The sequence below is a fragment of the Tinamus guttatus genome, unplaced genomic scaffold, assembly GCF_059628265.1.
Source record: "Tinamus guttatus ecotype Peru unplaced genomic scaffold, ASM5962826v1 Tinamus_guttatus_pri_ptg000615l, whole genome shotgun sequence".
Classification (NCBI taxonomy): Eukaryota; Metazoa; Chordata; class Aves; order Tinamiformes; family Tinamidae; genus Tinamus; species Tinamus guttatus.
Window position 1 is genome coordinate 106,525 of NW_028289149.1, and position 27,162 is coordinate 133,686.

The following is a 27,162-nucleotide window of genomic DNA, read 5'->3' on the forward strand; positions in this document are numbered from 1 at the left end:
TGTCTCCTGTGTCCCCATGTCCCTGCATTTCCGTGTCCCCGTGGCCAGGTGTCCCCCCAGTCCTTGTGTCCCCGTGTCCCTTCACCTCCATGTTCCCATGTCCCTATTTTTGGGTGTCCCCCATGTCTTTGTGTCCCCACATCTCTCTGTCCCTGTGTCCGCATGGCCAGATGTCCCTCATGTCCCTGCATCTCTGCGTCCCCGTGTCCCTATATCTGGGTATCCCCTGTATTCCTGTGTCCAGGTGTCCCCCATGTCCCCGTGTCCTGATGACCAGATGTTCCCATGTCTAGGTGTCCCCCATGTCCCTGCACCTGCCTATCCCGTGTCCCCATGTCCCCCAGGTCCCTCTACCTCCATGTGCCCATGTCCCCATGTCCAGCTGTCCCCACATCCCTATGGCCAGGTGTCCCCCATGTCCCTGCATCTCTATGTCCCTGTGTCCCCATGGCCAGGTGTCCCCTGTGTCCCCATGGCCAGGTGACCCCCATGTCCCCATGTCTAGGTGTCCCCCGTGTTCCTGCACCCCCATGTCCCCGTGTCCTCATGTCCTGGCATCCCCCGTGTCCCCACGTCCCGGGGGGGGTGTCCCCATGTCCCCATGTCCCCGCCCGGGGTGACAGGGACACTCGGGACTCCCCGCGCCGCCACGCCGGGCCGACGCCGATGACGACACCCTGACGTCACCGCCGCCCCGCCCCCCGCGCCTCATCACCGCGGCAACCGCCCCGCGGCGTCACGTGACCCCAACACGGGCGTGTCCATCGCAAACCCCCGCCCCGCCCCTCCACCTCCCTCCTCCATCCCGCCCATCGCTGACGTAGCGCCTCCCCATTGGCCGCGCGCGCCGGCGGAAGCGGGCGGTGCGCGCCCCGCCGCGCCGCTGAGGCGGCTTCCGGCGCCGCCTCATTTAAGCGTCGTCGTCGGCGGCGGCGCCCGCTTCGGGCCGTGTCTCCCGGTGCCGTTTTTCCCTTTCCCCCTTTTCCCCCTCCCCTTTATCCCCCCTTTTCCCCAGGCCATGGGCAAGGACTATTACCGCACGCTGGGCCTGGCCCGCGGCGCCTCGGACGAGGACATCAAGCGCGCGTACCGGCGCCAGGCGCTGCGCTACCACCCGGACAAGAACAAGGAGGCGGGCGCCGAGGAGCGCTTCAAGGAGGTGGCCGAGGCCTACGACGTGCTCAGCGACCCCAAGAAGCGCGAGATCTTCGACAAGTACGGCGAGGAGGGTGAGCTGCGGGGAGGGGGGCACCGGGGGACGCACCTGGACCGAGTGGGGACATCGGGGAAGGCACCTGGACCGGGGGGGGACATCGAGGGATGCACCTGGACCGGGGGGTCCGGGGGATGCCCCGGGCCTGGGGGATGTCCCGGGATGGGGATGTGGAATAGTGGGGGACACGGAAGGGATAGATAGGGGACACCCGGGGACACATTTGGGCTGAAGGGGACCCTGGTGGGGGCGTGTGGAATGGGGGGGGACAGCAGGGGACACCGAGAGGGGGAGCTGGGGGGCACCTGTATGGGGGAGGGGATGTCAAGGGGACACTGGGGGGGACACCTGGACCCAGGGGGGTCCCAATCCCTGTCCCAGAGGCTGGGGGAGGGGGACACTGGCCCCAGGGCCCTGCCTTGGTGGGGGGAGCTGGGGAATTGGGGGAGTCTTGGGGGCAGGAGGGTGCCATGGGTGAAGGCAGGGGGGACAGGGTGGCTTTGGGGTGCTGGGGGTTGTGGGAGGTGCTTGGAGAGGCCTTAGCTTTTAGGGCACCTGCATGGGGGGGCTCGTGGACAAAATCAGACCATGGGGGGCACCCGTGGGTGCATCTGGGCAGGAACTGGGGGCACCCATGGGTGCTGGGGGGATTCAGGCAGGAATTGGGAATGTCTGTGGGTGCTGGGGGATCCGGACAGGAATTGGGAATGTCTGTGGGTGCTGGGGGATCTAGGCAGGAATTGGGAATGTCTGTGGGTGCTGGGGGGATCCAGGCAGGAATTGGGAATGTCTGTGGGTGCTGGGGGCACCTGTGGGTGCTGGGGGATCCGGACAGGAGTCGGGAATGTCTGTGAGCGCTATGGGCGCCCCTGGGTGCTGGGGCATCTGGGTGGGAGTTGGGGGCACCCCATGGGTGCTGGGGGGATCCCGGCAGGAATTGGGGGCACCCCGGGGTGCCGGCCCCGCCGCACCCATCCGGCCACGCGGCCGTGGCGGGGGGGGGGGGGAGCAGGGGCCGCCCTTGGGTGCGCCCGGGGTGGGGGGGGTCCGGGCCAACAGGCCCGACCTGTTCCGGGCAGGGCCGGGCGCTCCGGGCGCGGCGGCTCCGACGCGGCCGGGCACCCTGCGCGTGCCCGGATCCCCCCGAATCCCTCACGATTCCCAGGACAGAGCCGCCCTCCATTTATTGGGGTTTTTGTTTGCACTCCAGGGGTTTAAATCCGCTTTTATTTTGATGTGAGGGACCCGGCCTGGTTTTATTTTTATTTTTATTTTGGGGCCGCAGAACCAGGGCAGATTTTGCTCCGTTTTGTTTTGTTGGTCCCCCTGCAGTGGCTCCAGTTTGAGAGTTTTTTCCCCTTTTCTTGTCTGTCACCCCATTTCTGTTGATTTTGGCCCCTTTCCTCCCTGCTGCTGGATTTGGGGCTCCCTTCCTTTCAGTCGCGAATTTCAGTCGTGAATTTTGGTTTTGTGCTTTGTCAGTTGAGTGTGAGTTGACCTTCTTTTACTCTTCCTTTTGCCAGTTGAATTTTGGTCAAATTTTATCCAGATTTTTTTTTTTTGCTCACTCAGAATTGCTGCCTAATCCGTTGGGTCTGAACTGAACGATTTTGCCCCATTGAGTTTGAATCAAACATCTTTGCTCTTTCCTTTGCCAATTGAATTTTGGTCAAATTTGGGTCAGATTCTTTTGCTCCCTCTCCATCGCCCCAAATTGCCCTGACTTTGAGCATTATCAGTTGAGTCTGAGTCAAACGTCTTTACTCTTCCCTTTGTCAGTTAAATTTTGCCCATGTTTTGCCCCCTCTGAGTCAAACTTCCTTGCTCTTTCCTTTGCCAGTCGAATTTTCATCAAATTTGGGTCAGATTCTTTTACCCTTTCTTTATTGCCCCTAAATTGCCCCATTTTATTGCCTTGTCCGTTGAGTCTGAGTTGAGCTTCTTCCTCTTCCCATTCCCAGTAGAATTTTGGTTAAATTTGGGTCAGATTTTTTTGCTCCCTCTTCATCGCTCCTGATTTTGTGTCTTGGCAGTTCAGTCCTAGTTGAACTTTGCTCTTTGCCAGTCAAATTTTGCCCTGATCTTCTCCAGGTTTTTGCCCCCTCCTCATCACCCCGAATGTCCCCGAACGGTCCCCGAGTTGTCCCTTATCGGCCCCTCACGCCCGCTCTGTCCCCGCAGGTCTCAAGGGCGGCGCGGGCGGCCCGTGCGGCGCGGGCGGCCCCGGCGCGGCGCCCAACGGCCCCTGCTTCAGCTACACGTTCCGGGGCGACCCCCACGCCATGTTCGCCGAGTTCTTCGACGGCCGCAACCCCTTCGACACCTTCTTCGCCCAGCGCAACGGCGACGACGCCGACGATGACGACGGCGCCTTCGGCGCCTTCCGCTTCGCCCGCGGCCCCCGCGACGCCACCGGCCGCCGCCAGGACCCACCGGTGCTCTACGACCTCAAGGTCTCCTTGGAGGAGATCTACACGGGCTGCACCAAGAAGATGAAGATCTCCCACAAGCGCCTCAACCCTGACGGCAAGACGGTGCGGAACGAGGACAAGATCCTCACGATCGAGGTGAAGCGCGGCTGGAAGGAGGGCACCAAAATCACCTTCCCCAAGGAGGGCGACCAGACGCCCCACAACATCCCGGCCGACGTGGTCTTCGTGCTCAAGGACAAGCCCCACGACGTGTTCCGCCGCGAGGGCTCCGATGTCATCTACCCGGCGCAGATCAGCCTGCGGGAGGTGGGTGCTGAGCGCCAGGACGGGGTCTGGAGGGAGATGGGAACATTGGGAGAGGCTTGGAGAGGTTTTGGAGGTGGGGGAAACATCTGGAGGTGCCAGGAAGGGTTTTGGAGGTGGATGGGGAACATCTGGAGGTGCTCGGAAAGGTTTTGGAGGTGGATGGGGAACATCTGGAGGTGCCAGGAAAGGTTTGAGGTAAATGGGGAACGTCTGGAGGTGCCAGGAAGGGTTCTGGAGGTGGATGGGGAACGTCTGGAGGTGCCAGGAAGGGTTTTGGAGGTGGATGGGGAACGTCTGGAGGTGCCAGGAAGGGTTTTGGGGTGGGTGAAGGGCATCTGGAGATGCTTGGAAACATTCTGGAGATGGATAAGGAATATCTGGAGATGCTTGGGAAGCTGGAGGTGGATGGGGAACATTTGGAGATGCCAGGAAAGGTTTTGGAAGTAGTTGAGCATCTGGAAAAGCTTGAAAAGCTGGAGGTGGGGGGAACATCTGGATGTGCTCCAGAAGGTTCTGGAGGTGGATGGGGAACATCTAGAGATGCTTGGAAAGCCAGAGGTGGGTGAGGAACATCTGGAGAGGGTGGGGAACATCTGGAGGTGGATGAGGAGCACCCAGAGATGCTTGGCAAGGTCCTAGTTAGGTGAGGAGCACCTGGAGAGACCTGGAAAATATCTGGGGGAGGTTGGGCATCTTGAGATGCTTGGGAAGCACCTTGAGGTGGGTGAGGAACATGCAGAGGTGCCCAGAAAGGTGCATGGGAGTGAGGAGCCTCCAGAGGTTCTTGGGGAACGTCTGGAGGCTCTGGAATGGTTCTGGCTGGGGGTGAGGAGCACCTGGAGCTCCTTGAGGAACATCCAGGGGTTTGGGAACACCTGGAGGTTCTAGGTGGGAGGTGAGGTACAGCTGGAGGTTCTTGAGACAGCTGGTGGTTGGGTGAGGAACAGCTGGAGATTCCTGAGGAATAGCTGAAGGTTCTTGAATGTCTGGAGATTCTGGGTGAGGTGGGTGAGGAACATCTGGAGGTTCCTGAGGAGCCTTGGGAGGTTCTCGGGGAACATTGGGAGGTCCTGCGTGAGGGCAAGGAGCCTCGGGAGGTTCTTGGGGAACATCTGGGGCCTCTTGAGGAGCCTTGGGAGGTTCTTGGGGAACATCTGGGGATTCCTGAGGAGCCTTGGGAGGTTCTTGGGAAACATCTGGAGGTTCCTGAGGAGCCTCGGGAGGTTCTGGGTGGGGGTGAGGAGGCTTGGGAGGTTCTTGGGGAACATCTGGGGGTTCTTGAGGAGCCTTGGGAGGATCTTGGGGAACATCTGGGGGTTCCTGAGGAGCCTCGGGAGGTTCTTGGGGAACATCTGGGGGTTCCCGAGGAGCCCCCGGAGGTTGCGGGCGGGGGCGGGGGGCCCAGGGGAGCCGGGGGCCGGCACCCACGGGCGCCCCGGTGCCCGCAGGCGCTGTGCGGCTGCACGGTGCACGCGCCCACGCTGGACGGCCGCACCATCGCGCTGGAGTTCCAGGACGTGCTGCGGCCCGGCGTGAAGCGGCGCGTGGCCGGCGAGGGGCTGCCGCTGCCGCGCAGCCCCGAGCGCCGCGGCGACCTCGTCATCGAGTTCAGCGTGCGCTTCCCGGAGCGCATCCCGCCCGCCGCCCGCCCGCTGCTCCAGCAGATCCTGCCGGCCTAGGGAGCGCTGGGAACGCGACGGCCCAAAGCGGCCTCGGAGGGGCCCCAGGGCTCCTCTAAATGGCCCCAGGTCTTCCCAAAATGGCCCCAAGTCTCCCCAAAAGGGCCCAAAATGACCCTGAGTCTCCCCAAGTGGCCCCAAGGCTTCCAAAGTGGCACCGAAATGGGCCCAAAATGCCTTGAGATGGCCCCAAGGCTGCTCAAATGGCCCCAAAAGGGCCCCCAAGTCTCCCCAAAATGGCCCCAGGTCTTCCCAAAATGACACCAAAATGGCCCCAAGTCTTCCCAAAATGACACCAAAATGGCCCCGAGTCTCCCCAAAGTGGCCCCAAGGCTCCCAAAGTGGCACCGAAATGGCCCCAAAATGCCTTGAGATGGCCCCGGGGCTGCTCGAAGGGCCCCAAGTCTCCCCAAAATGGCCCCAGGTCTTCCCAAAATGACACCAAAATGGCCCCGAGTCTCCCCAAAGTGGCCCCAAGGCTCGCAAAGTGGCACCGAAATGGCCCCAAAATGCCTTGAGATGGCCCCAGATCTCCCCAAAAGGGCCCAAATGGCCCCAAGGCTCCTCAAGTCTCCCCCAAATGGCCCCAAGGCTCCTCAATCCTCAAAATGGTCCCAAATAGCCCTGAATCTCCCCCAAAAGGTCCCAAATAGCACCAAGGCTCCCAAAGTGGCCCCCAATGCCCCCAAGTCTTCCCAAAATGGCCTCAAGTCTCAAATGGCCTCAAATCTTCTCAAAATGGCTCCAAGACTCCCAAAGTGGCACAAAAACAGCCCAAAGTCTTCCCAAAACGGCCCCAATTCTCCCCAAAGTTGCCCCAGTCTTCTCAAAGTGGCCCCCAAGGGCCCCAGGTCTTCCCAAAGTGGTACCAAAATGGCCCTAAGTTGCCCCAAATGGCCCCAGGTCTCCTGAAATGCTTCAAATGGCCCCAACTCTCCCAAAAGTCCCCAAAATGGCCCCAACACTGCCTGAAATGGCCTCAAATCTTGCCCAAACGGTCCCAAATCTCTCCAAATTGCCTCAAAAGGCCCCAAATGGCTCTAACTGGCTCTAGGCAGCCCCGAAATGGCAGAAATGGCTCAAAAACCTCCAAGTAGCCCAAATAGGCCTCTGAAATGAGCCCGAGCCTCCCCCAAACAATCTCCAGATGGCCACAACTCCTGCCCAGATGGCCCAAAAGGCCCCAAATTGCCCCCAAAATGACCAAAGATGACCCCCTAGCTGCCCACAAAGGTGTCAAACCTCCTCAAAATTGCCCCAAAGCTTCCTAAAATGGACCAAAATGCCCCCAAACCTGCCCAGAATGGCCCCAAAATGCCCCTAAACCTCCCCAGAAAGGACCAAAATGACCCCAAAACTCCCCAAAATGGACCAAAATGACCCCCAAGCTCCCCAAAATTGTCCCCCAATGCCCCAAAGTGGCCTCAAGAGGCCCCCAAATGACACCAAACCTCCAAAATGTCCCCAAACAGCCCCATCCTCCCCAAAATTGCCCAAACCCCCCAGATTTGGGGTCTTTAACGCAGCTCCCTTCTGCTGTCCCATTTTACCCCCTTTCTCCATCATTTTTTTCTTTTTTTTTGCCGGAGAAATCAGGGAAATTTCCGGCTTTTTATCCACCCGGCAGATCAAAAAATTGGGATAATTTTGGGGGAGAATTTCCCATTTTTTGGTGCTGGGCGGGAGGGGTGGGGGAGGGGTCTCGGCACCCGTGTACAGATAAATATTTTTCTCTCTTTTTTGTATAAACTGCTGTAAAATTCACGTGTAATTAGTAAAAAAGAAGATAAAAAAACAATTAATTAATTAAGCGCCAGGCCTCGTTTGTGGGGGAGGGGGGATCATCCGGGCTGGGTATTAGAGGGATTAATGGGGGGGATTAAGCCATGGGGGAGGGGGGGAATAGGATTTAGGGATTTGGGGGGATAAACCTGACCTAGATGCCCCCCCTCACTTCTGGAATTTTACCAGTTTGGGGCTTTTTTGCCCCAAAATCTACTGCCTTCCCCGCCCACCCCGCGGCCTTGGGCTCCACGTGCCGCCGCCTACAGCTCCCAGCAGCCCCCGCGGCGCCCGCGGGGGACGCCGGGACTCGTAGTCCGCGGCGCTGATTGGCTGGGCGCGCTCCCCCCCGCCCTTTCCCCCCGGCGCGTGCCGGGCTTGGGCGGGGGCGCCGCTTCCGGGAGCCGCCCGACGCCGCGCGCGCTCATTGGCGGAACCGCCGGCGGCGCCGCGCGCTCATTGGCCGGTGCCCCGGCCGTGGCTCCGCCCCCGTCGGCGGCGGCTCCGGGGCCCGGCGGCGCCCGCTCGAGTTGGCGGAAGGAGCGGCCCGGAGCCGGGTGAGGGGGCCGGAACCGGAACCGGCACCGGGAACGGGGAGGCCGGGACGGAGGGAACCGGGTCCGGGCCCTGGCGGGAAGCGGGGCCGGGACTGAGGGAGGAGACCGGAACCGGGGCCGGGGGGAAGCGGGAAGCCCCGGGACAAGGGGGAGGGGGACACCGGAACCGGAGTCCGGTGGGGAGGGGGACCGAACTGGGACCGGAATCGGGAGCGGGAGCGGGGGAGGGGTTGGACCGGAACTGGGGCCTGAGGGGAACCGCGACCGGGGGGAGGGCGGAACCGGGACCTGGGGGACACTGGGACAAGGGGGTGGCACCGGGATCGAGACGTTGGCGACACCTGAACCAGGGGGGTGACACCAGAACCGGGACATGGGGACACCAGGATGGGGTGGGGTGACACTGGGACCGGGGGACACTTGGACAGGGGGGCACCTGGATGGGGGTGTGACACCGGAACTGGATTTGGGGACACTTGGACAAGGGGGTGACACCGGAACCGGGGCCTGGGGGACACTAGGACGGGGGTGACACCAGAACCGGGACCTGGGGCCACTTGGACAAGGGGGGTGACATTGAAACCAGGCCTGGGGGACACTAGGACGGGGGGTGACACCAGAACCGGGACGTGGGGACACTTGGACAAGGAGGTGACACCAGAACTGGAGCCTGGGGGACACTAGGACGGGGGGTGACACCAGAACCGGCAGTTGGGGACACTTGGACAAGGGGGTGACACTGGAACCGGTACCTGGGGGACACTAGGATGGGGAGTGACACCAGAACCGGCACTTGGGGACACTTGGACAAGGGGGTGATACCAGAACCGGGACCTGGGGCCACTTGGACAAGGGGGTGACACCAGAACCGGGGCCTGGGAGACACTAGGACGGGGGGTGACACCAGAACTGGAGCCTGGGGGACACTAGGACGGGGGGTGACACCAGAACCGGGATTTGGGGACAGTTGGACAAGGGGGTGACACCAGAACCGGGACCTGGGGGACACTAGGATGGGGGGTGACATCAGAACTGGCACTTGGGGATGGTTGGACAAGGGGGTGGCACCAGAACCGGGACGTGGGGACACTTGGACAAGGGGGTGACACCAGAACCGGGGCCTGGGGAAGACTAGGATGGGGGGGGGTGACACTGGCGGGAAGCCACTGGAACCGGGACCTGGGGGAGCTTGGCAAGGGGATGACACCGGAACCGGGACCCGGGGCCCCCCCCGGTGCCCCCCATCCCCAGCGCCACCCCCCAGGTGCCACCGTCCCCCCCGCAGGTGCCAGCTGTCCCCCGCGTCCCCGTCCCGATGCCGCTGGGCCTGGGGCGCCGCAAGAAGCCGCCGCCGCTGGTGGAGAACGAGGAGGCGGCGGCGGCGGCGGTGGCCGGTGGTGGCAGCGCCGCGGTGGTGGCCCCGGTGGCCCCGGTGGCGCCGGTGGCGCGGCCCCGGCTCGTGTTCCACGACGCAGCTGGCGCACGGCAGCGCCACGGGCCGCGTCGAGGGCTTCGCCAACGTGCGCCAGCTCTACGGCAAGATCGCTGAGGCCTTCGGCATCGCCCCCGCCGAGGTGGGCACCGGGCACCCATGGGTGCTGGGGGGGTGTGAGGGGTGGGGAGGGGTGGGAATGGGGCACCCATGGGTGCTGGGAGGGTGTAAGGGATCAGAAGGGGTGGGCATCAGGCACCCATGGGTGCTGAGGGATGTAAGGGATGAGGAGGGGTGGGAATGGGGCACCCATGGGTGCTGGGGGGATTTAAGGGAGCAGGAGAGGGGGAATGGGGCACCCATGGGTGCTGAGGGGGATTTAAGGGATGGGGAGGGGTGGGAATGGGGCACCCATGGGTGCTGAGGGGGATTTAAGGGATGGGAGAGGTGGGAACCGGGCACCCATGGGTGCTGGGGGGGTGTGAGGGATCAGGAGGGGTGAGCATCGGGCACCCATGGGTGCTGAGGGATGTAAGGGATGAGGAGGGGTGGGAATGGGACACCCATGGGTGTGGGGAGGCATTTAAGGGACCATGAGAGGTGGGAAAGGGGTGCCCATGGGTGCTGGGGGATGCAAGGGATCAGGAGAGCTGGGAATGGGGCACCCATGGGTGCTGGAAGGGTTAAAGGGGGCAGACGGGTCCCAGGGGTCCCCAGGGTGGGTGTCCCCAGGAACAGGGTCTCAAATGTCCCCAGTGCTGGGTGTCCTCCCAAAGGGCCTCCCCCGTGTCCCGTGAGGTCCCCTGTGTCCCGTGAGGTCCCCTGTGTCCCCAGAGTGGGTGTCCCGGAGGACCCACATACCCACATGGAGGTCCCTCATGTCCCAGTAGGTCCCATGTGTCCCCAGTGCTGGGTGTCCTCCCGCAGGGCCTCCCCGATGTCCCGTGAGGTCCCTTGTGTCCCACGAGGTCTCCAGTGTCTCCATGAGATCTTCAGTGTCCCCGCAAGGTCCCTCATGTCCCCAGGTTGGGTGTTCCCAAGCAGGGCGTCCCACTTATCCACACAGAGGTCCCTCATGTCCCAGTAGGTCCCATGTGTCCCCAGCATGGGTGTCCCCAAGCAGGAGGTCGGTCACATGTGTCCTTGGAGCTCCTATTTGTCCCCAGTGCTGGGTGTCCTCCTGAAGGGGCTCCTCAATGTCCCGTGAGGTCCCCTGTGTCCCATGAGGTCCCCTGTGACCCCAGAGTGGGTGTCCCCAAGCAGAAGGTCCCACATATCCACACGGAGAAGCTCCCTCGTGTCCTCGCAGCTCCTGCTTGTCCCCAGTGCTGGGTGCCTCCCCGATGTCCCATGAGGTCCCTCGCGTCCTGGGTGTCCCGCGCGTCCCCCTGCGCTGCCGACGTCCCCCGTGTCCCCTCGCAGGTGATGTTCTGCACCCTCAACACGCACAAGGTGGACATGGAGAAGCTTCTGGGCGGCCAGATCGGCCTCGAGGACTTCATCTTCGCCCACACCAAGGGCCAGCGCAAGGAGGTCGAGGTCTTCAAGTCCGAGGAGGCCCTGGGCCTCACCATCACGGACAACGGCGCCGGCTACGCCTTCATCAAGGTGCGGGGACAGCGGTGTCACCTCCCCCTGCCTGCCGTGCCGCCGGAGGTGACCTCCAGGGGGCCTCTGGGGACGCCTTTGGGACATGGGGGACGTGGGGCATCACGGATGGTCCCCGAGCCACCGCTCGGAGCGGGGAGCTGGGGGCCTGCTGGGACGTCGCAAGGGGACATGGGGACATCCCGGGCTGTCCCCAAGCCACCATGGGAGAAGCTGGGGCCGTCTCAGGTCACCCAAGGGGGACACGGGGACATCCCGGGCTGTCCCTGAGCCATCATGGGACAAGCTGAGGATGTCCCTGCTCACCCAAGGGGGACACGGGGACATCCCAGGCTGTCCCCAGGCCACCATGGGAGAAGCTGGGGCCGTCTCATGTCACCCAAGGGGGACATGGGGACATCCTGGGCTGTCCCCAGGCCATCATGGGAGAAGCGGAGGATGTCCCTGCTCATCCAAGGGGGACACAGGAACATCCCGGGCTGTCCCCAGGCCACCATGGGAGAAGCTGAAGATGTCCCTGCTCATCCAAGGGAGACAGGGGGACATCCCGGGCTGTCCCCAAGCCACCATGGGAGAAGTTGGGGCCGTCTCAGGTCACCCAGGGGTCCCCAAGCCACCATGGGAGAAGCTAAGGATGTCCCTGCTCATCCAAGGGGAACATGGGGACATCCTGGGCTGTCCCCAAGCCATCATGGGAGAAGCGGAGGATGTCCCTGCTCATCCAAGGGGGACACGGGGACATCCCGGGCTGTCCCCAAGCACCGTGGGGGTTGAGAGGACCCAGGGATGGCCTGGCTCATCCTGGGGGGACACGGTGACACCCTGGACTGTCCCCAAGCCCCCGTGGCAGATAGGGTGACCTGCAGATCTTCTATAGGTCAAAGGGACACCCCATACTGTCCCCAAGCCGCTCTGAGGTTGGGGGGACTTGGGGACATTGGGGACAACCTGGAGACCCCCCGCACTGGCTGCAAGTCACCGTGGGGGTTGTGGCAGCCTGGGGACACCCTGGATTGTCCCCAGGTCACCCAGAGGGGCAGGGAGTCCTGGGGACATCCTGGACCATCCTGGGAGGGGGGGACACAGGAACCCCCTGGACTGTCCCCAACCCCCTGTGGGGGACGAGGGGACACGGAGAGGTCCCGGCCCGTCCTGGGGCGCCTTGGGGACACTGGGGACATCATGGATGGATTAGGGAGGACCTGGGGACAAGGCGGGCTTTGCCTGGGGACAGCGGGGGGGGGTGGTGGCAGTGCCAGGCGTGGAGCAGCCCCAATCCCCTGCGGCATCCGGTAATTCCGGCTAATGACGCGGCCGGGCGCTGGGCCGCTCGAGTCCCCTCGTCCCATCCCCGTGTCCCCTCGTCCCGTCTCGATGTCCCCTCGTCCTGTCGCCGTGTCCCCTTGTCCCATTCCCGTGTCCCCTGTCCCATCCCCGTGTCTTCCTCCATCCTCCTGTCCCCATGTCCGCTCGAGCCCCTTCGTCCCATCCCCATGTTCCCTCGTCCCATCCTCATGTCCTCTCCATTCTCCTGTCCCCGTGTCCCCCTCACCCCATCCCCATGTCCCTTGTCCCATTCCAGTGTCCCCTCATCCTGTCCCTGTGTCCTCCTCCATCCCCGTGTCCCCTCGTCCCGTCCCCATGTCCCCTTGTCCCATTCCAGTGTCCCCTCATCCTGTCCCCGTGTCCTCCTCCATCCCCGTGTCCCCTCGTCCCGTCCCTGTGTCCCTTCGTCCCATCCCCTCGTCCTCCTCCATCCTCCTGTCCCCGTGTACCCTCATCCATGCCCCTGTTCCCTCGTCCCGTCCCCGTGTCCTCCTCCATCCTCCTGTCCCCATGTCCCACTCGTGTCCCCTGTCCCGTCCCTGTGTCCTCCTCCATCCTCCTGTCCCATGTCCCACTCGTGTCCCTGTCCCGTCCCCGTGTCCTCCTCCATTCTCCTGTCCCCATGTCCCACTCGTGTCCCCTGTCCCGTCCCTGTGTCCTCCTCCATCCTCCTGTCCCCACGTCCCACTCGTGTCCCCTGTTCCCATCCCCGTGTCCTCCTCCATCCTCCTGTCCCCACGTCCCGCTCGTGTCCCCTGTCCCGTCCCCGTGTCCTCCTCCATCCTCCTGTCCCCACATCCCGCTCGTGTCCCGTCATCCCGTCTCCATGTCACCTTGTCCCGTCTCCGTGTCCTGCTGTCCCACACCTGGTCCCCCACCCCGTCTTCTTGTCCTGCTCTGCTCCTCTGTCCCCCCACCCCGTCTCCGTGTCCCCCCGCCCCATTTCCGTGTCCTCCAGCCGTGTCCTTTATCTCCACGACCTTTTTCATTTCTGCATTCCCACCTCCCCATCTTCCTCTCCCCTCTCCATGTTCCCCTTTTCCATTTCCGCATCCTTGTCCACGTCCATGTTCTCCGCCGTTTCCATGTCTCCTCACTCTGTCTCCGTGTTCTCCATCTCCGTGTCGTTCCTTATCTCCATGATATTTTCCATCTCCATGTTCCTCTTTTCCATTTTCATGTCCTTCTTCATCTACATGGGTGCCGTCTCCATGTCCTCCATCTCCATGTCCTCCATCTCCATGGCCTCCACCTCCATGGCCTTCATCCATCTCCATGTTCCCCTTCTCCATTTCCGTGTCCTTCTCCCTCTGCAAGTCCTCCGTCTCCATGTCCTCCACCTCCATGGTCTCCGTCTCCATGGCCTCCATGTCCATGTTCTCCATCTCCTTGTCCTCCACCTCCATGTACTCCATCTCCATGGACTCTGTGTCTATGGTCTCCTTCTCAATGGCCTCCACCTCCATGGACTCCATCTCCCTGGAGTCTGTGTCTATAGTCTCCATCTCAATGGCCTTCATCCATCTCCATGTTCCCCTTTTTCATCTCCATGTTCCCCTTTTTCATCTCCATGTTTTTTTTCTATCTTCATGTCCTTTTCCATCTTCATGTCCCCCACCTCTTTGTCGCCCACCTCCATGGCCTCTACCTGCATGGCCTCCACCTGCACGGCCTCCGTGTCCATGGCCTCCATCCATCTCTATGTTCCCCTTCTCCATCTTCATGTCCTTTTCCATCTCCTTGTCCTCCACCTCCATGGTCTCCGTGTCTGTGTCTTCCACCCATCTTCATGTTCCCATTCTCCATCTCCTTGTTCTCCATCTCCTTGTTCTCCATCTCCTTGTTCTCCATCTCCACGTCCTCCACCTCCATGATCTCCATGTCTGTGGCCTCCATGTCCATGGCCTCCACCCATCTCCACGTTCCCCTCCTCCATCTCCGTGTCCTTCTCCTTCTCCCCGCTACCCCTCCGCGTCCCCATCCGTGTCCTCCATCTCCGCGTCCCGTCGCGTCGCTGGCGGCGCCCGGACGCCTGGGCCCTCCCTTCCCGCAGCGCATCAAGGAGGGCAGCGTCATCGACCGCGTCGCTGTCATCGGCGTTGGGGACATGATCGAGGCCATCAACGGGCAGAGCCTGGTGGGTGCCCGCCACTACGAGGTGGCCAAGATGCTCAAGGAGCTGCCCAAGGGCCGGACCTTCGCCCTCAAGCTCACCGAGCCCCGCAAGGCCTTTGGTGAGACCCGGTGGCGGGTCCCCAGGGCCACCCCGGTGTGTCCCCGTGGCCTTGTCACCCATGGGTGGGCTGGGAGGGACCCAAGTGATGAGGTCCCGTGGTGACCTCCAGGACTGGAGATGGTTCCTCCATAGGGGAGCTCTAGGACTTGGAGAACTGGGAGCCCGGTAGGACAGAGAGGTCCCCAGGGCCACCCCGGGGTGTCCCTGTCCCTTTGTCACCCTTGACTGGGCTGGGAGGGACCCAAGTGATGAGGTCCCGTGGTGACATCCAGGGCTGGAGATGGTTCCTCCATAGGGGAGCTCTGGGACTTGGGGAACTGGGAGCCCTCCCATAGGACAGGGGTGTCTCCAGGGCCACCCCGGAGTGTCCCCTGTCCCTTTGTCACCCGTGGGTGGGCTGGGAGGGACTCAAGTGACGAGGTCCCATGGTGACCCCTAGGACAGGAGATGGTTCCTCTGGTTCCTCTCTATTGGAATGATGGGACTGGGAGCCCCTCACTGGGACGGGGGTGTCCCCAGGGCCACCTCAGGGTGGCCCTTGTCACCTGCGGGGGTGACCCGGGTGCCCAGGTCCCCGTGGTGTCACTGGGGGTCCCTGTGGTGGGGACCCCGCTGCCCCGGAGGGGACATGGGGGGTGGCTCAGGCTGAGCAGAGGGGGGTGACAACAGGAACCCTGTCACCTTGTGGGGGGGGTGATGACAGGGGGTCCCCAAAGGGGGGGGACACAATAGAGGCCCCCCCAATCACCCTTAGGGGGGGGTCATGGGGGCTGCTCTGCCCCAAAGAGGGGGGTCACCAAGGGGGGAGACATGAGGATGTCCCCAAGGGGGGGGTCCCAGCAGGGTCCCCAAAAGGGGGGTCACAGGGGGGTGCTCTACCCTAAAGTGGGGGAGTCACCAAGGGGCGGGACATGGGGATGTCCCCAAGGGGGGGTCCCAGCAGGGTCCCCAAGGTGGGAGGTCACAGGGGGCTGCTCTACCCCAAAGTGGGGGGGTCACCAAGGGGGGAGACATGAGGATGTCCCCAAGGGGGGGGGTCCCAGCAGGGTCCCCAAACGGGGGGTCACAGGGGGGTGCTCTACCCCAAAGTGGGGGGGTCACCAAGTGGGGGGACATGGGGATGTCCCCAAGGGGGGGTCCCAGTAGGGTCCCCAGGGTGGGAGGTCACAGGGGGCTGCTCTACCCCAAAGTGGGGGGGTCACCAACGGGGGGGGACATGAGGATGTCCCCAAGGGGGGTGGTCCCTGCAGGGTCCCCAAAAGGGGGGGGTCCCTGTCACCCGGGGGGCTCACAGGGGGCTGCTCTACCCCAAAGTGGGGGGGTCCCCAAGTGAGGGGACATGGGGATGTCCCCAAGGGGGGTGGTCCCATCAGGGTCCCCAAAAGGGGGCTCACAGGGGGGTGCTCTACCCCAAAGTGGGGGGGTCCCAGCTGGGACACAGGGGACCCCCCCGCTCTATGTCCATGCTGGGGGGGGGGGGTCAGGGTGCCCTTTGCCCGGTGCCACCCTGACGTGTCCCCCCCTCCTTGTGTCCCCCCCTCCTCGTGTCCCCTCCAGACATGATCGGGCAGCGCACGGCCGGGGGCCGCAGCGGCGCCCATGGGTGCTCGGGCCGGGGCACCCTGCGCCTGCGGGCGCACGGCCCCCCCACCCTGGAGGAGCAGGTGGGTGTCCCCGGGGATGGGGGTGGCGGGGGGCGGTGTCCCCACCGCGTTGTCACCCGTTCGTGTCACCGCGCAGCCCTCGGCCTTCGAGGAGATGGCGGTGGCCAAGGTGGACGACCTGCTGGAGAGCTACATGGGCATCCGGGACAGCGAGCTGGGTGAGCACGCACCCATGGGTGCTGGGTGAGAGCCCAGGGTGCTGGGTGAGCCCCCTCCACCCATGGGTGCTGGGTGAGACCCCCCGACCCCCCTTCACTCACCCATGGGTGCTGGGTGAGACCCCCCTCACCCATGGGTGCTGGGTGAGACACCCCTGCACCCCCCCATGGGTGCTGGGTGAGAGCCCCCTCACCCATGGGTGCTGGGTGAGACCCCCTCCCCCAACACCCATGGGTGCTGCATGAGACCCCCCCCCACACACACACCCATGGGTGCTGGGTGAGAGCCCAGGGTGCTGGGTCAGCCCCCCCCCAAACACCCATGGGTGCTGGGTGAGAGCCAGGGTGCTGGGTGAGCCCCCCCGACCCCCCCTCACTCACCCATGGGTGCTGGGTGAGAGCCAGGGTGCTGGGTGAGCCCCCCCGACCCCCCCTCACTCACCCATGGGTGCTGGGTGAGAGCCAGGGTGCTGGGTGAGACACCTGCACCCCCCTGCCAGCCATGGGTGCTGGGTGAGACCCGTCCCCGCACACCCATGGGTGCTGCATGAGACCCCCCACCCATGGGTGCTGGGTAAGACCCACCCCCCAAAGGTGCTGGGTGAGGGTCCCCCCCCACCTTTGGGTGCTGGGTGCCCCCCACGGGTGCTGGGTGAGAGCCCCCTCCACCCATGGGTGCTGCATGAGACCCCCCACCCATGGGTGCTGGGTGAGCCCCCCCCCCCACCTATGGGTGCTGGGTGCCCCCCACCCATGGGTGCTGCATGAGACCCCCCACCCATGGGTGCTGGGTGCCTGGAGCTGCCCCCCGCCCCCTCCGTGCACTGGGGGACACCCCCACGGTGCCCCCCCCCCCACCCCAGGGTGCCCCTGATCCCCCAGCAGGACGAGGGGGGGCAGGGCTGGCTGTCCCCATTTGTCCCCCTGCGGCCACCACCCTGGGGCAGTGAGACTGGCACCCCCTGTCCCCAAGTGTCCCTAAGGGTCCCTCTAGTCACCACCACTGGGGAGGCAGCGTTGGGACCTGCTGCTCCTGCTTGTCCCCAGCTGGCCCCATGTGTCCCCGCAGCAGCCACCACCCTGGGGGAGTGAGACCGGGACCCTCTGTCCCCACTTGTCCCCACGTGTCCCCAAGGGTCCCTAGGGGTCTGTCTAGCCACTATCCTGGTGGAGGCAGCGCTGGGACCCACTGCTCCTGCCTGTGCCCTATGGTCCCCACATGTCCCCAGCGGTCCCCACATGTCCCTGCAGCAGCCACCACCCTGGGGCTCCATCCATCCATGTCTATCCCCAAGGGTCCCTGTGGTCACCACCACGGGAGAGACAGCGTTGGGACCCCCTGTCCCCAACCTGTCCCCAAGGGTCCCCAAGGGTCCCTGTGGTCACCGCCACAGGGGAACCAGCATTGGAACCCCCCCCGCCAGCGTTTCTTGTCCCCAACTGTCCCTGCGTGTCCTGACATGTCCCCAACTGTCCCCAGTGTCCCCACAGTGGCCACCATGGCGGAGCTGGGCTGGGCTATGGTCACCGCCACGGGGAGGCAGCGTTAGGACCCCCTGTCCCCAAGTGTCCCCAAGGGTCCCTGTGGTCACTACCACGGGAGAACCAGCATTGGAACCCCTCTCCGCCCTGGTGCTTCTTGTCCCCGACCGTCCCTGTGTGTCCTGACGTGTCCCCAATGTCCCCGCAGCGGCCACCACCCTGGGGGAGCAGGACCAGACACCCCCTGGGCTCCATCCATCCATGTGTGTCCCCAAGTGTCCCTATGGTCACCGCCATGGGGGAACCAGCATTGGAACTTCCCTGGCACTTCTTGTCCCCAAGTGTCCCTGTGTGTCCTGACGTGTCCCCCGTGTCCCCGCAGCGGCCACCATGGTGGAGCTGGGCCGCGACGCGCGCTGTCCCGACGCGCTGGCGCAGGCGCTCGACGCCCAACTCGGCGACTTCGCCTTCCCCGACGAGTTCGTCTTCGACGTGTGGGGGGCCATCGGCGACGCCAAGGTGGGCCGCGGCTAGGGGACACGGCGGGGACACCGCGGGGACGCCCGCGTCGCCGCCACGGGGACACCCGCGTCACCCCGCCGGCTCCGCAACGCGCCGCGGCGGTGACGGGGACGCCAGCGGCTGGAAACGCCCCCCCGATGGGGACACCCGTGTCACCCGCCGTGGGGACGCTGATGTCACCCAGCATGGGGCCACCTGTGTCACCTGCCATGGGGACATCTGTGTCACTTGGTATGGGGCCACCCATGTCACCTGCGTGTCCCCCCCACTGAAGCGTGAGAGGTGACGGGGACATGCAGTGACTGGAGACCCCCCCATGGGGACACCTGTGTCACCCACCATGGGGACACCCATGTCACCTGCGTGTCCCCCCTACCCAAATGTGGCAGGGGAGATGGGGACACCTGGTGGCTGGAAACGTCCCCCCATGGGGACGCCTGTGTCACCCGTGTCACCCCCCCCATGGGGACACCCGTGTCATCCCCCCATGGGGACACCCATGTCACCTGCGTGTCCCCCCTACCCAAATGTGGCAGGGGTGATGGGGACACCCGGTGGCTGGAAACGTCCCCCCATGGGGACGCCTGTGTCACCCATCATGGAGACACCTGTGTCACCTGCCATGGGGACACCCGTGTCACCCTCCCATGGGGACACCTGTGTCACCTGCCATGGAGACACCTGTGTCACCCAAGTGTCCCCCCACCCAAACATGATGGGGGTGCCCCCCCTCAAAGCTATGGGACACCTCCCCCATGAGGACCACCCCCCCCATGGGGACACTCATGCCACCCACCATGGGGACACCCGTGTCACCCATGTGTCCCCCCTCTGAACATGTTGGGGTGATGGGGACACCCAGTGGCTGGAGACTCCCCCCCCTCCCACGGACAGGGACCCCCCCAAAATGCTGGACCCCCCCCCGGGGATGCCCCCACATCTGGATCCCGCCCCCACATCTGGATTCCCCCCCCATCTGGATCCCACCCCCCCCAGGAATTGGAGACCCCCCATGGACCAGGGACCCCCCGAAACACTGGACCCCCCCCCCGGGGGATCCCCCCACATCTGGACCCTCCCCACATCTGGATCCTGCCCATGGATGGGGCGGGGACCCCTAAGTGACCCCCCGATAGGACCTGGGTGTCCCCTCAACATAGGACCCCCCCCAACCTGGGTGCCCCCCCACCCTTGGGTGCCCCCCCCAATAACCCGGCCCCTCCCTAAGGACCTGGGTGCCCCCCCCCCATCAGGGTGAGCAATGAGGGTCCCCCTGTCACCCCCCCAAACTGGGGGGGACAATAAGGGACCGGAGCCACCCCGTGTCCCCCCTCCCAGTGCCAATCTGAGCCTGTCACACACTGTCACCCCCCCCACACTGACTACCTCGGGGGGGGTCCCCCCGCCGCTGGCCTTGTCCCCAATGTGTCCCCTGGAGCTGGGGGGGGGATTTTGGGGCTGTCACCTCCCCCCCCCGCCCCGGGCATATTTTTGTATTTTACTGTAAAGTGACTTTAACATAAAATAGAGCGGAATTGGGAGCGGTCCCTGCGTCCGGGGGGGACACGGGGACATGGGGGGACGTGGGAGCAGGAGGGGGACCTGGGAGACCAGGGGGACATGGAGGGGACACAGCGACATGAGGGGGGACATGAGGGTGGATATGGAAGGATGTGGGGGACACGGAGGGGACATGGGGACATGAGGGGGGACATGGGGGGATGTGGGAGTGGGAATGGGACCCAGGAGACTGAGGGACACGGAGGGGACACAGGGAGATGAGGGGGGACGTGGGGGACACGAAGGGGACATGAGGACATGAGAGGACACCTGGAGGGGACACGGGGACATGACAGCAACATGGGGGACACAGTGACATGGGACAGGGGAGGGACATGAGTGACACGGGACGGGCGGGAGGTGGCTGGGAGGGGACATTGAGGGGAGGGGACGTGGGGACAGGAGCGTCGAAGGGGACAAGGGGGCCATGGGGACACAGGACCTGGGGACACGAGCACGATGGGGACATGGAAGGGACATGGGTGGGAGGGGACACAGGGACACGTGTATGACACGGGGCATGGAGGGGACGCGAGGACGTGAGCATGGCAGGACATCCGTGGGAAGGGACATGGGGACAGGACCATGACAGGGGACACAGATGGGGGTCATGGCCAGGGGAGACTGGGAGGGGACATGAGTGTCACCCGGGACAAGGAGGGGACACTTGGGGGGGGTGGTGACATTTCCGTGGATGATGGTGGCTGGAGACGCGTCTGGAGGAGCCACCTCCTCCCCGAGGACCCTGGCGGTGTCCCCAAGCCAGGAGGGGCTGGAGCTCCCTGGGGACAGAGGGGACCTCTGAGGGGACCAGGGCCACCAGCAGGAGATGCCACCAGGGCCATCGAGGCCCAACGAGGAGCCGCACGCGGAGGCCGCCGGGAGCCTTCGGTGGCTCCGTCCCAGGGTGTCCCGGCAGCGTCACCCCCTCCCGGCCGATGTCCCCAAGCCCCGTGACACCCCTCGAAGGGCTGTTGGGACCCGCACAGGAGCGACGCTGCGTTGAGGAAGAGGAAGAGGAAGGTTCTCCAGGCCCATCCAGGGCCATGGAGGCCTCTCCCGGCCTCTGCTGTTCCGGAGCCTCCACCCTGCCGAGCTCGGAGACCCTGGGGAGAGGGTCCCTTCCCAGCGGCCTCCCTGGGCCTCCGCTCGAGGCCGCCCCCTGCCCGGGTCCCCGGGGGTGTCCCAGGCCACCTGCCCAGTGCCATGGTGACGAGGTGGCCCGTGACAGAGCCACCATTGGCCAAAAAAGCCCTTTTCTGGCCCACTTTTAGCAAGAGAGGCCGGGCTGGAAGTGTCTACTGGATCCTCGTGGTGGCTTCGGTGGCACCTGGAACTGGTTCCTCCAGACCGGACCCCGTTGGTGACAAAGGTGACGAAGACATGTCCCCATGCCGCCAGCAGCCCAGGGACCAGAGCCATGAGCGGTGGCCGTGTGTGACGGTGGCAGATGCCATTGGCCAAAGGCAGGAGGCCACCAGGAGGACAAGGAGGATGAGGGGCCATCGGCCTTGCCGGGACGACCCTGGTGGCATCTCCTGTTGGTGGCCCTGGTCCCCTCGGAGGTCCCCTTGGTCCCCAGGGAGCTCCAGCCCCTCCTGGCGTGGGGACACCGCCAGGGTCCTCGGGGAGGAGGTGGCTTCTCCAGATGCATCTCCAGCCACCATTGGTGGCAGAAATGTCCCCCCGTCCTTGTCCCACGCGCCAAGGAGCCTCCCAGGGTGACAGGAGCTCCCTGGGATGGCCAAGGACCAGACCCAAAATTCCACGAGCTCCCGGCAAAGGCGGAAACTTGGTCCTCCAGGAAGGTCCCATGGCTTCTTTTGGGGACAGAGGTGGCTTTTTTGGGATTTTCTACCTCCTCTTAAGCAAAGAGGAGACCTCAGCACCGTGGTCCTTGGTTCTCCTCATGACGTCCCCAAGCTCTGGGGTCCATCCGTGTGTCCCCATGGAGGGTGGTGGCTCCATGAGAAGATCAAGCGCTGGTTGCTCCATCCTCCTTCTGAAGCCCAGGATCAGCATCGGGAAGGGAACCCTTGGAGCTTCCAAGCTACCTGGGCTTCCAGGTCTCACCACGAGACTTGCCCGAAGCCTCTCGTTTTCACACCCCCTGCCCCAAATTCGGCCGGTTCCTCAAGGAACGGCGGGTGAAGCCACCTGAAAACTGGGGCAGAAGGATCTCCTGGGCTTCCCACGTGGTGGATCTCCCCACAGCTCCCACCACGGGAGGGAAGAGCCAATTCAAATCCGCTTTCGGGTGCTGGAAAGGACTAAAAAGGGGACTCTGAGGGGCACAGAGGCTGCTAGGGAGGACAAGCTATTTGGGCCCACAGAGGTCACATTTGGAACTGGCCTCCCTGGAGGACAGGGTTGGGGTGAAGCCTCCTGGACACAAGGTGGAGGTCGAAGGCTGCTCATGGCTCCCACCAGAAGGCATCGCTTGGTCCAAAAGGTCCTTCATTCCTAATCTGCTGCCCCAGGAGGCCCAGCTCATCTCATACATCCCAACTGGAACCAACCATGGGGAACGAGTCCCTGAGGACCCTCATGGCTGTGTGAGAGAGTAAAGTTTCATCTGAAGATGCAGCTCTCTTCACGGGAGTTGAAGGCATCTCATGGGTCTCAAGGTCATTGCGGGGAGGTTGAGGGCATCTCGTGGTGGTTGAGGGCATCTCACGGGGGTTGAGGGCATCTCATGGGGGTCAAGGACACTGTATGGAGGTTGAGGGCATCTCGTGAGGGTTGAGAACATCTCATGGGTCCTGAGGTCATTGTCGGGGGGTTGAGGGCATCTCATGGGGGTTGAGGGCATTGTGTAGAGGTTGAGGGCATCTCATGGGTCTCGAGGGCATTGCGGGGAGGTTGAGGGCATCTCGTGGGGGTTGAGAGCATCTCGTGGGTCTTGGGGGCATTGTGGGGGGGCAGAGGGCATCTCAAAGGGGTTGAAGACACTGCAGGGAGGTTGAAGGCATCTCATGGGGGCTGAGGGCACCTCACAGGGGTTGAGAACATGGCGTCCCACGGGGGTTGACCCATGGGGCGGCGTGGGCAGCTCTGCCCACGTTGGCCTCTCTCCCTCCATGTCCAGGGGGTGACGCTCCGGAGGTCTCCGCTCTCCAGGGAGACCCTCCCTCCTTGCAGAGGGCCCCAAGACGTGAGACCCGGCAATGTCTCACGGGACCCCCTACCCCGCTCGCACCGGAGCTTCCCAGCGGAGACGGACGGTGTTTTTAGATGGAAAAATCCATTCGTTACCTCTACGGGACGCCAGGAGGGAGCGGGTGTCACCTCTCCATCCCTCCTGCAGAGAAACCCACCACAAGGGAGGCCGCATAGACGAGGCCTTTCCCGGCCTCCCCAAAGCCCTGGGGCCGCTCGGCCTCGGTGAGGAAAGCGGCCTCCTCCTTTTGAGGGCCGAAATTGCTGGGGAGGCTCCGGCCTCGGGATTCCTGGCCCTGGGCCGCGAGTTCCCTTCCGAAAGGGCCTCCCCGTGGTCCCGGCGAGGCCGTCGCCGATGCGATACGGACCCCTGGTGACCGGAGGAGGTATCGTGGGCCTCCCCGTCGCCGCCCGGGGTGCTGGGACCTTGAACAGCTCCAGGCCGGGCCCGAGCGGAGGCAGGAGGGAGGTTGTGATAAGGGAGAGCCAAACGTTGGATAAACTCCATGGTCTTCAGCTGCCCGCGGCCTTGTTTGAGCTTAGCGAGGGGCGGTCGCCTCTCCTGGCGGCTCCTCCTGCCCCTTCCTGGCCTGGGTGGTCTCCTGGGGGCCCCCTCCAGCTCCGGGGATTTGGGCTGCAGAGAGGCCTTGGGATGAGGGACGGAGCCGGAGTCGTTCCCAGTGTTGGGAAAGTCAGAGAAAATCCCATCCATCCCAAAAGAGAGCGGGTTCCCAGAACGCAACCCGGGTGGTTTCCAGCATGATGGTGACGCTCGGAGGGCTGGAAGGACCGTCCCACCGCCGCTCTCGGCGTCTACCCAGGGTTCCATCAAGGCAACCCCTGGATTTCCCCCATAAATATTTTCCCCGAATCCTGTTTTCTGGGCAGAATTCTCCCATATTTTGAAAGGAGCGGGGGCGGGATGCATTTTACGCAGAGGTCTGACGAGCGGGAATGCATGAGCAGCGCAGGAGGCACCTAATGGTTGTGCAACTGGTCTGACTCGGGCGCCTTCCCTGCTCCCTCCCAAAGCTCTGGGAACATTTGGGAACATTTTAAAGGACTCCCAGTACCTGGCCCCTCCGTGGATCAACTTTTCCTGGTTTTCTTCCACCCTCTTTTCCCTGTCTCACCTGTTTCTCTTCAGCCAAGCAGGGATTTCTTTCTGCTTTGTTATTTCTCTCCTGCCCCTTATGCTGCTGCAGGCAGGGCTGCAACTCCCTCTGCTACGGCCAGTGATCTTGTTTGGTCAAGGGTCTGCAAAGAAACCACCTAATTTCTGCCCCAGAGAAAGCTAAAAGTTGCATTTCCAGAAAAAAAAAGGGGTCCAATAAAGCATATTAAATATTAAATTAATTAATATTAATATTAATTATATTAAATATTAAAACAAATAACAGTGAAAACACAGAGGAAGCGGAATCCTGTGCAGCAAGACCCCCAGAGAAGCAGTTTAATGTCGGCCAAGGGAGCTTCCCACCGCGGCGCTTTCCACCAATTAAAGGTGACGCAGGGATGACATCAGCCCATTTAACGTGCTCCAACGGGGAGTTGGGCTCCCGGCGCGGCTTCGGGACGGGCTCGGGCTTGCCCTCCTCTTTCTGCTTTGAGGAGCTGCCCGGACGCGGCGCTGGGAATCCGGGAATGGGGCCGGGTCCTGGGCCCGGGCTACGCGGCGGCTCCGGTGTCGCGTGTTGCCTCCGCGCCGCGTGGGAGCCCCAAGGACGTTCCGGTTGCTCCGATCTGGGCCCTCTCTTGATGGCCCAAGGAGAACGGCGTCATCTGCAGTGACCTCCAGCTGCCATCGCTCCCCTCCAGACCGTGACGCTGAGGCCGGGGGTGGTCCCCAAATCGGTGCGTTTTGTAGAAGAATTCAGTTTGGAAAAGACCTCAGGAGATCTCTGGTCCCATCTCCTACTCAAAGCAGGATGAGCTACGAGATCATAGAATCATAGAATGATAGAATGGTTAAGGTTGGAAGGGACCTCTAGAGATCATCTAGTCCAACCCCCCTGCACACACAGGGTCACCCAGAGCACGGGGACAGGACTGCGTCCAAGTGGGTTTGAAGATCTCCAGAGAAGGAGACTCCACAACCTCTCTGGGCAGCCTGTTCCAGTGCTCTGGCACCCTCACTGGGAAGGAATTCTTCCTTAAGTTCCTGTGGAACTTTTGGTGCTTCAGTTTGGGGCTGTTTCCTCTATTTCTGTCGGTGGCCACCACTGAAAAGAGGCCAGCACCATCCTCCTCACTGCCTCCCTTGAGGTACCTATAGACCCTGCTCAGGTCCCTCTCAGCCTTCTCTTCTCCAGGCTGAACAGGCCCACCTCCCTCAGCCTCTCCTCATAGGGCAGATGTTCCAGGCCCCTGATCATCCTTGTGGCCCTGCGCTGGCCTCTCTCCAGCAGCTCCACATCCCTCTTGTACTGTGGAGCCCAGAACTGGACACAATAAGATGAGGCCAAGAGAGTCAGGAAGGGCGACTCCAAGGTCCTCGCTGAGCCTTAACTTCTCTTGGGTCCAGGTCCCTCAGCCTCTCCTCATGGAGAAGAGATTGACCCATTAACCAGGACCCTCTTGGAGAGCTGTTATCCAACCAGTTTTCTACTCACGCACCCAGGCCGTAACCTCCTAATTCGGATACAAGAGGGAGACGGTGTCGGTGGCCTTGGTGAGTGCAGGTGAATGAGCCTCATTGCTCTTGCCTTGTCCAAAAATATCATCGCAGGCTGCGACCAGGGCTTGGTTCAGCCCTGGTAGATCCATGCTGGCTTTTCCCAACCATTTCCTTCTCCGCGTGCTTAGAAATGGTTTCCACGAGGACTCACCCCACAGATCCAAGGCTGTGGCAAGGGACAAGCCTCCCTAGACAGCAGGTCAACTTGCACATGGGGGTCTCTGTCCCCCTTAGAAGGGACTTTCCCCCCTGTTGCTCCTTCTTGGGGCAGTTTCAGGCTTGGCTGGCTCTCGTGTTTCCTCAGAGTCCAGCTACAAGCTACAGCCCTGGGGTCCCCATTCCAATGTGGAGGGTCGGGGTGTCCCCAGACTTTTCTCCTTGATGAGTCGCTTGCCACAGAGGGCAAATAGAGACCCTAGAGGTGGGGTCTGCTATCCCAGGCATTGCCCTGTGAACGTGGATCTTATCACTTAGAGAGGGCTAAGAGAAAGCGTAGAAAGGCACCGTTTCCCTCTGCAGCTTGCAGGAATAATTGGTCACAGAGATATTTTGCAGCTTCTGGAAATTCTACCATTTACAGAAGTTTTCATTAAAAACAAAAAAACAAAAAAAAAAAAAAAAAGAGAGAGAGAAGCAAGCGGAACTTTACAGAGGAGGAGAACTTTAGTCCATTCTTCTTCAAATGAGCTCTGCAAAGTTGGATGTAAAGTGCATTTTTGATGTAAAACGTGTTGATTCTTCCATTTTACGCTGTGGAAAAACACAAAGAGCCTAAAATGAGCAAGAGCCAAAGAGGATTTATGTGGAGAACCATCTGCTTGAAGATCTTTTCCTCAAACAACTTCATGGGTAGACAAGCCCTGGCAATGCAGGGCTCACAAACATGAGCTGAGACGATGGTATCTTGGTCAGCTGAGGGCTGAAGGATCTTGTACCATGATGTCTTGGCTGGGAGAGAGGTTGCGGGAGGAACGTGTTGCCTTTCTGGTCCTCTTGATGCTTTGGGGAAAAAGCTCATCTTTTTTGTTGTCTCCTAGTCCCTTTTTTTCTCCTGCTCGTTTTTCTTCCTTTTCCTTCTCTCTTCCTTTCGCTCTTCTCCTTTTCCTTCCTTTCTCATCTCCTTCAAGGATCTCCTCCACTTGCCTCTTCCAACTTCCCGGCCATGTCAACTGTTGAGGTAGGAGCGACCTTGAAGTCTCTCCTTGTCCACTTGCCTCCTGCTGCCCCTAGTCCTTCCTAGACATGGTCCCCTTCTGGCCTCCAAGCTGCTGAAAGAGATGGACCTCACAATAAGCCCTCCAACCACAGGCCTTCTGCTGGCCGTGCTCAGATAGGAAGGACCTCCCTTACCCATCCATGAACCAGCTGT

At 62.5% G+C, this 27,162-nt stretch overlaps 2 protein-coding genes across 2 annotated transcripts in view; both read left to right on the top strand.

Annotated features, from left to right (window-relative positions):
• Positions 1 to 5,630, top strand: part of DNAJB1 (DnaJ heat shock protein family (Hsp40) member B1) — a 77,802-nt gene extending 72,172 nt beyond the window's left edge. The window contains exons 2-4 of the mRNA XM_088535101.1: positions 1,016 to 1,229; positions 3,395 to 3,951; positions 5,400 to 5,630. Coding sequence (XP_088391227.1) covers positions 1,019 to 1,229; positions 3,395 to 3,951; positions 5,400 to 5,630 — 999 coding nt within the window. The 5' untranslated portion in view covers positions 1,016 to 1,018. The remainder of the gene's footprint in view (positions 1 to 1,015; positions 1,230 to 3,394; positions 3,952 to 5,399) is intronic.
• A 3,790-nt stretch (positions 5,631 to 9,420) lies between these two features.
• Positions 9,421 to 18,409, top strand: LOC148592391 (PDZ domain-containing protein GIPC1-like). The gene is made up of 6 exons (XM_088535107.1): positions 9,421 to 9,543; positions 10,824 to 11,009; positions 14,389 to 14,569; positions 16,129 to 16,235; positions 16,312 to 16,393; positions 18,258 to 18,409. The coding sequence occupies exons 2-6, from the start codon at positions 10,827 to 10,829 to the stop codon at positions 18,407 to 18,409; spliced, it is 705 nt and encodes a 234-aa protein (XP_088391233.1). The 5' UTR covers positions 9,421 to 9,543; positions 10,824 to 10,826.
• Positions 18,410 to 27,162: the final 8,753 nt, after the last annotated feature.

Excerpts from the sequence above, each read along its gene's own strand:
- LOC148592391 (XM_088535107.1), top strand. The coding sequence starts at position 10,827 with ATGTTCTGCACCCTCAACACGCACAAGGTGGACATGGAGAAGCTTCTG. Across the intron at positions 11,010-14,388 it reads CCGGCTACGCCTTCATCAAG|CGCATCAAGGAGGGCAGCGT; the intron begins GTGCGGGGACAG and ends CCCTTCCCGCAG. Across the intron at positions 16,394-18,257 it reads CATCCGGGACAGCGAGCTGG|CGGCCACCATGGTGGAGCTG; the intron begins GTGAGCACGCAC and ends GTGTCCCCGCAG.